The 7,558-nt window shown below is 41.8% G+C and overlaps 1 protein-coding gene across 1 annotated transcript; it reads right to left on the reverse strand.

The window, feature by feature from the left end:
• On the reverse strand, nt 2,214–3,057 carry LOC8079752 (glycine-rich cell wall structural protein 2). Its single transcript, XM_002450399.2, has one exon. It carries the CDS (start codon nt 3,021–3,023, stop codon nt 2,439–2,441), a length of 585 nt encoding a protein of 194 aa, XP_002450444.1. The 5' UTR covers nt 3,024–3,057; the 3' UTR covers nt 2,214–2,438.

Here is a 7,558-nt window from a genome sequence, read left to right on the forward strand (position 1 = left end):
TGGAGTCTGGATGCGGTGGCAGCGGTCGGGTGAAGGTCAAGTAGGGCGTGCCGTGCTGACGGACCGGTTGCGGTGAAGGGCGGACGTGAGGCTTGGACTGACGGACCAGACGATCGGGTGGCCAGCTGCGGTGGCTGACACTTGGGACATTGATAAGCGCAAGTGTACATGGCGGGGGACGCGTACGGGCTACGCTACTCGCAGCGGGTTTCGCGGGTTTGGGCCTCAAAACCCGGGCGGAGGTCCCAATGCGGACGGATGGCACGTGGTGGCATCGGTGAGATCGCTTCGGAGCGAGGCTACCGGTGAGGAGGCGCGGTGGCCGTCGGATTTAGGTCATGTCGAGTTGGACTAGAATGCCCCTGGGGTAGCTAGTTCGCTCAAAAATATCTAGGGACATTTGGAGAATATGTAATATGTCTGATAAATAAACCGGGGAGTCCCCATCTCCCCTAACCTTCTCCACCTACTGCTCTCTCCCTCTCTCCCGAAGCTCTCTCTGTAGGTTTTTCTTTTTAGTTTTTCCTATGAACTGAAATTTTGGGTATAATTTTGTTATGATTTTGGAGTGGGAATGGAGGCCCTAATCCTCCTCCGGGATTTAGGAAATTTGTTTATGATTTTCGTGACTGTGTTCTTGTGTTTGTGTCCTTTTTGTTCTTGGCTGCGATCTGAAATTTACGAAGATTGAGTTGGGTTCGAGCAATGATTCTTCAGAGATAGCTCACCAACATCTTGGAGATTACCTGTGTGAGTTTTGGGACTGAGTTATTTTGTTTTGGTTGATTATCTTTTGATTTCTGTAGCCTCTCGTTCTTCTGTACTCTCACTGGCAGACTGTGTTCGTGAGAAGTGGAATCCAACAACGCTACTGGTGCCGATGCTCTAGCGTCGTGCGTGCTCTTCAGAGCAGCGCTTCTCACTAGATCTGCCTCAGGTCAAATATCTTCGTTCTTCTCAGCACGACGGCGAGCCGACCCACTGTCCGTGCTCTTCGGTTCCAGTCTGTGCGTGGAGTTTCTCTGTTTTTGAGGGCATCGTTTTCTGTTCGTCGAATCTCTGTTTGCTCTTTGCCAGGACGAATCATGGTACAGGTTGATACAACAGCAGTGCTACCTGTGTCGTGTGCTCAAGGTACCGCGCGTGCTCACTAAGCAGCACTTGCTCTGGTTCTTGCCTGTTGACTTTGAATCCCAAGAACCCTGTTCAATCTTTCAGCTTTCTGTGCGAGCAGGTCGACGGTTTCTGCAATTTTTTTTTAGGCAAGCAGGGTGTTTGTTCGTAGTGAGTCAAGTTGTTTTCTTGTTTGCTTTCCTAGTTTTGCAGGTCTGGCATCCAGCAAACAAAGCACAACAACGTGTTCACTCTGGTTGGGCTACTCATCGAGCTAGCACAGAGCAAGCAAGGCCGTTAGTTTAATTCTGATGTTCTCCCGTGATGCCTAGTGCTGTGTTTGTCTTTCTGTTCTTTAGTTGGTGATTTGTTTAGAAACTAGCACTTGCTCTCGGTTGAAAATTTCAAGTGCAGTGAGCTGTTTAATATTTGTGCAGTCTGAAATTTCTAGATAGCCCTCCTCTTATTTTCAGCTGATTTTACATTGGTTTTTTGGTGGCTCTGATTTTCCGTTTTGCGCATATTTTGGTCGTTCGAGCTCCGATTTGATTTCCGTCAGTTACGTTGGTCTTCTACCGTTATGAGGAATTTTATCTAATTGCTCTTGTCACCAGTTGACTTGAGTAATTCAGTCTCGGGTACTTATTTGTGTTTGGCGGTGATTTGGGACAGCGGCCAAAAATATTTCGAGAGAAAATTTACGGCTCCCATTTACCCCCCCTCTGGTCGCCGGTTTCGGTCCTTCAATATGACACAAACCTGTGCCGCTACTCAATCATATAACTACGCTCTCTGTTCTAGATTGTAATTCATTCTGGATTGGATTTTCTAGATACATAGCTTTTATTATGTATCTAGACATATAGAATATATCTTGGTGCATAGTAAGAAAAGTTGTGTACTAAAAAATTATAATGACTTATAATTTGGAACAGAGAGTAGAACAGAACCATGTGAAATAGCATGGTGTATTCAAAAACTAGAATGATTTATAATTTTGAACGGAGAGAGTAGAACGCAACCATATGAGATAGCATGGTGTCGGCGTCTAAACTTAGGAACTCCAAAGAAAGAAACATAATAAGGAATTTCTTGAAATATAGTGGCTAAATGACAGATGGATTATTATTTCTTTCATAAACAGACATGATTACAACATCTTGCTATAAGGACCTTACAAGACTGCTACTGTTGCTAGAATATATAGTTGGACCCTTTATTGATTTCAGTTTCACAAAGTGCAACAAAGGAATAAGGGAAATAAATAACTCTGCGACTTCAAATAAGGGCGATTGGCTCCAACTTTAGATTGATTGATATCGAATTTAGGGGTACGCATTGCCGTATGCAGATCCAGCACCTGAGCCGTCGCTACTCCCACCATTTTGAGTAGTTGCTGTGCCTTGACCATTTCCATTAGCATTTGCACCTGCTGTACTTGATCCATCCGGATACCTATTGGTATAGCTAGAGCCAGAACCGATGCCACTACCGAATCCTATACCATTGGAATTCGAATAACCTCTAGCTTGTCCTCTACCCCCACCCCCACCTGTACCACCAGCATTAGAAGATTCTCCATAACCAGAATACACTCCTTGACCATATTGATTAGATCCTGAACCTGACCCTGATCCGAACCCTGAACCATAACCAGCCCCACCAAATTGGCTAGCTCCAGAACCTCCACCACCCCCTCTAGCACTTGCATGGGTACCATAAGGACCACTATCACCAGATCCGGTGCCAGACCCAGACCCAGATCCCTCGCCATTCACAAATCCAGTACCATCTCCTTGTCCCATGCCGGTCCCATCAGCACTAGAGTATCTAGCCACCCTTACAGCATTGGCTAATCCTACGCTCATGAGGACAATGAGCCCTAGTGATACTAGCTTTGTGCCTGCCATTGCGAGCTACCACTGTTAGTGTTTGAGTATGAGATGAGTTCCCACCGAATGCTGCGTATGGGTATTTATAGTGCTTGAGGCCATGCATGGAGTGATTCTTTACCTTCATAGCATGCTCGTTAATGGTAGTGATGTGTCAATAGGGGACCAAGTGGAGGCTTTTAAAATTCAGTGGGATCAATGGAGCTTCTTGACTTGACCATTAAGTACATGCAAGTAGTAAATTGAGTACATGTTACAAAATGTCTTAGCAGTCTAGATGATCTGCTACGTTATCCATCTAGTCACTTTTGATTTTCGGTTGCACTGATACTATATACCATCATCCTCTGTCCCAAATTATAGACTGTTTTTGGTTTTCTAAGTATATAGCTTTTACTATGCAGGAGATGTATGATATGTCAGTAAAATGCCGAAATGATCTATAAATTAGAACGGTGGGAGTCCTAAATGTGTGAAAGATTTTATTGACAGGACTGCTTTGTCTAATATATTATATAGCTGAAAGTTGGGTCTAGTTCCATAAAAACTATTGCTTTCAACTTATTTAGAGTTCGTGTCTCTCAACTTGATGCGTGCATACATAGTGCTTTCTTGGACAAAGACCCCAAACAGAACGAAAAAGAATAGTACTTTTTTTTGTAGTAGAAAGAGGGTCATTGCTGGCGCCCCCTTTTTATACCACAGGCGGTTCCAGTTACGACGCGCTTGTGGTATAAATCGGGCGGTGTCAGAGATTTTCGGCCGCCTGTGGAAACGTTTATCACAGGCGGTTGACTTAAGCCACCGCCTGTGTTATCTCTGTATAAATACCCCTTCTTCCTCCCCGAGCAGAACACAGTATCTCGCACCCACCTTACATTGGGGGCGATTTTGGAGTTCCAGATTTCTCAAAATACAAGGGGGAAGGTTTTGATCTTCATTTCTAGGAAGGAGGTTGCTAAAAGAGGTTAGTTTATGTTCCTATTGCCTCAATTTGCTCATTCTAGCTCAATTTGAGCCACTTTTTGGATCTAGGGTTTCACCATGAGTGAGAGAGAAGAATTGCTAGCTTTTTGTCTTGATTTGTTGATATGGTTAGATGGGGTTGTTTAATATGGTTGGATAATGTCTCTCAACATGTTTGCTTCTCAATTTAGCTAGTTTTTACAAGATTAAACCAATGGTGTGTTCTTGTATATTTATGTAGAGAGATAATTGTTGATTTTTTTAATTATATGATAGTTAGGTTTTTTATTGTCACCTTCCACATCATCTATCTATTTATAATGAATGATGTATTTATATAGTTATGCTATACTTAGGTTTTCTATTTTATGTCTCTCTCTCTTTATAAAATTTTCAATTTATTTATCAATATGTATGTATGTTTTATGAGTGAGAGAGAAGAATAGCTAGCTTCTTGTCTTTATTTGTTGATATGGTTAGATGGGGTTGCTTAATATGGTTGGATAATGCCTCTCAACATGTTTGCTTCTCAATTTAGCTAGTTTTTACAAGATTAAACCAATGGTGTGTTCTTTGTATATTTATGTAGAGAGATAATTGTAGATTTTTTTAATTATATGGTAGTTAGGTTTTTTATTATCACCTTCCACATCATCTATCTATTTATAATGAATGATGTATTTATTTAGATATGCTATACTTAGGTTTTCTATTTTATGTCTCTCTCTCTTTATAAATTTTTCAATTTATTTATCAATATGTATGTATGTTTTATGAGTGAGAGAGAAGAATAGCTAGCTTCTTGTCTTTATTTGTTGATATGGTTAGATGGGGTTGCTTAATATGGTTGGATAATGCCTCACAACATGTTTGCTTCTCAATTTAGCTAGTTTTTACAAGATTAAACCAATGGTGTGTTCTTTGTATATTTATGTAGAGAGATAATTGTGGATTTTTTTAATTATATGGTAGTTAGGTTTTTTATTATCACCTTCCACATCATCTATCTATTTATAATGAATGATGTATTTATATAGATATGCTATACTTAGATTATTTTTGAATTATGTAACTTAGGTTTTTTCCTTTAATCTCAAGCTTAACCATAAACCCTAGCTAATAAACCCTAGATAAATCCTTTGTAAACCCTTAGATCATATGAATGGTGTTTTACAGGTAGTGATGGAGAGGTCATTTTGGATGTATAATTTATCAAGACTAGATCCATCATACATAACTGAGGTCCAGAGGTTTATTGATGCTGCTCAAAACCATGCTTCAAGAACAAGAAAGACGCACATACATTGTCCATGCATGGATTGTAGAAATCTTGTTGTATCTGATGACATTCAACAAATCCTTACTCATCTGGTCCGTCGAGGATTTATGAAAGATTACTTGATTTGGACAAAGCATGGAGAGGGTAGCTCTGCGCCTTATACAACTGGAATTGTTGATGGGTTTGAGTTCGTACACGAGACACAACAACCTAATACCGATGGTCTAGCCACTGAACATGTTGTGCCAAATGTTTCTGATCATGGTTTTATTGGAGGAAATGAAGATGGCACCGAAACTAACATGGCTGCGGAAGATGCAGAATTTCTAGAGGCAATGTTGCGTCGTCATGCGGAAGATCCATCAGTGTTCTTCATGAAAGGTATGGAGGCCCTAATGAAGGCAGCAGAAGAGCCTTTGTATGATGAGTCCAAGGGTTGCACCAAAGTGTTCACGACGCTGCGGTCTGTGCTAAAATTGTTGGTGTGCAAAGCTAGATATGGTCTTTCTGATGCTGATGCTGGCTTTGATGCGTTCTTAAGCATTATCGCAGACATGCTTCCTAAGGATAACAAAGTGCCTGCTAACACATATTATGCAAAGAAGCTAATCAGCCCACTCACAATGGGTGTTGAGAAGATCCACGCTTGTAGAAATCATTGTATCCTATATCGAGGCGATGATTATAGAGACTTGGACAGCTGTCCCAAGTGTGGTTCAAGTAGGTACAAGACAAATAAAGACTACATAGAGGAAGAGTGTGTTGCCTCTGTGCCTAAGGGCAAAAAACGAAAGAAGGCCCAACAAAAGACCCAGAAGAGTAGTTCGAAACCCACCGGCAAAGAAAAGGAAGAAGTAGACTATTATGCGCAGAAAAAGATTCCTGCTTTGGTGATGTGGTACCTTCCTGTGATCGATCGATTGAGGTGCTTGTTTGCTAACCCAGAGGATGCCCAACTTATGAGCTGGCATGCTTCTGATGAGCACAAAGACGATGGGAAGCTTCGGCACCCAGCCGATGGCCAGCAGTGGAAAGATTTCAATGAAAACCACAAGGACTTTGCTAATGAATCAAGGAATGTTAGGTTCGCACTGAGTACTGACGGAATGAATCCATTTGCTGAGAGGAGCAGCAAGCACAGCACATGGCCAGTGATCCTCACCATCTACAACCTCCCTCCATGGTTGATGCAGAAGCGAAAGTACCTTTTACTAACCATCCTTATCTCTGGACCTACACAACCTGGAGTTGATATGGATGTTTTCTTGGAGCCCTTAATGCAAGACATGAAGATACTATGGGAAACAGGTGTTCAAATATTCGACGAGTACCGCAAAGAATCATTCACACTGAAAGCAATTATCTTTGTTACGATCAATGACTACCCAGCTCTCTTTACATTATCAGGGCAGTTCAAGGGAAAGTTTGGTTGTGTGGTATGCATAGATGACACCGCTTATGTGTCCCTAACTGCATCTAAGAAGATAGTGTACATGAGGCATAGACGCTTCTTAGCAAAAGGACACAGGTACCGGCTGAAAAAGATGGATAAGTACTTTGACAATAATAGTGAACTACAGACTACTGCTCCATCAGGTAACAGTAAAGGCCAAAGAGTTTTCAGCATAGTCAGCAAACTCAAATTTGTTTTTGGGAAGAAGACAAAAGATGGAAAACCAAGAAAGAATGTCAAGCCAGCTCCAGGGGCTACATTCAAGAAGAAGTCAATTTTCTTCGAGTATTTGGAATACTGGCCAGAGTTAGACGTCCGCCACGCGATCGATGGTATGCACGTTCAGAAGAACGTGTTTGAAAGCGTAATTGGCACCTTGTTGGACATGAAGGGCAAGACAAAGGAAGGATTAAATTCACGCTTGGACATGGTACAGTTAGGCATAAAAAAAGAACTTCACCCTGTTAGGCTAGAAAATGGGAAGTACCACCTCCCGGCAGCAAGCTACAACCTCAATAATGAAGAGAAACATGAGATGTGTGTGTGGTTGAAGAAATTGAAAGTCCCATCTGGATTCTGCTCTAGCATACGGAGTATTGTGTCAATGAAAGACCTTACACTCACCAACTACAACTCACATGATTGTCATGTCATATTGACTACTTTTCTCCCTATTGCCATTAGGGCTATAAACCCAGTGTGGATAAAGGTTGTAGTTACACGGTTGTGCTACTTCTTCAACAGGATCTCACAGAAGGTGATTGAACGTGATGAGTTGGCGTCTCTTAAGGAATTCGCAGTGGAGACAGTTTCACAGTTTGAGATGTGTTTCCCCCCAGCATTCTTCGATGTGAT

This window comes from Sorghum bicolor, chromosome 5 (genome assembly GCF_000003195.3).
Source record: "Sorghum bicolor cultivar BTx623 chromosome 5, Sorghum_bicolor_NCBIv3, whole genome shotgun sequence".
NCBI lineage: Eukaryota > Viridiplantae > Streptophyta > Magnoliopsida > Poales > Poaceae > Sorghum > Sorghum bicolor.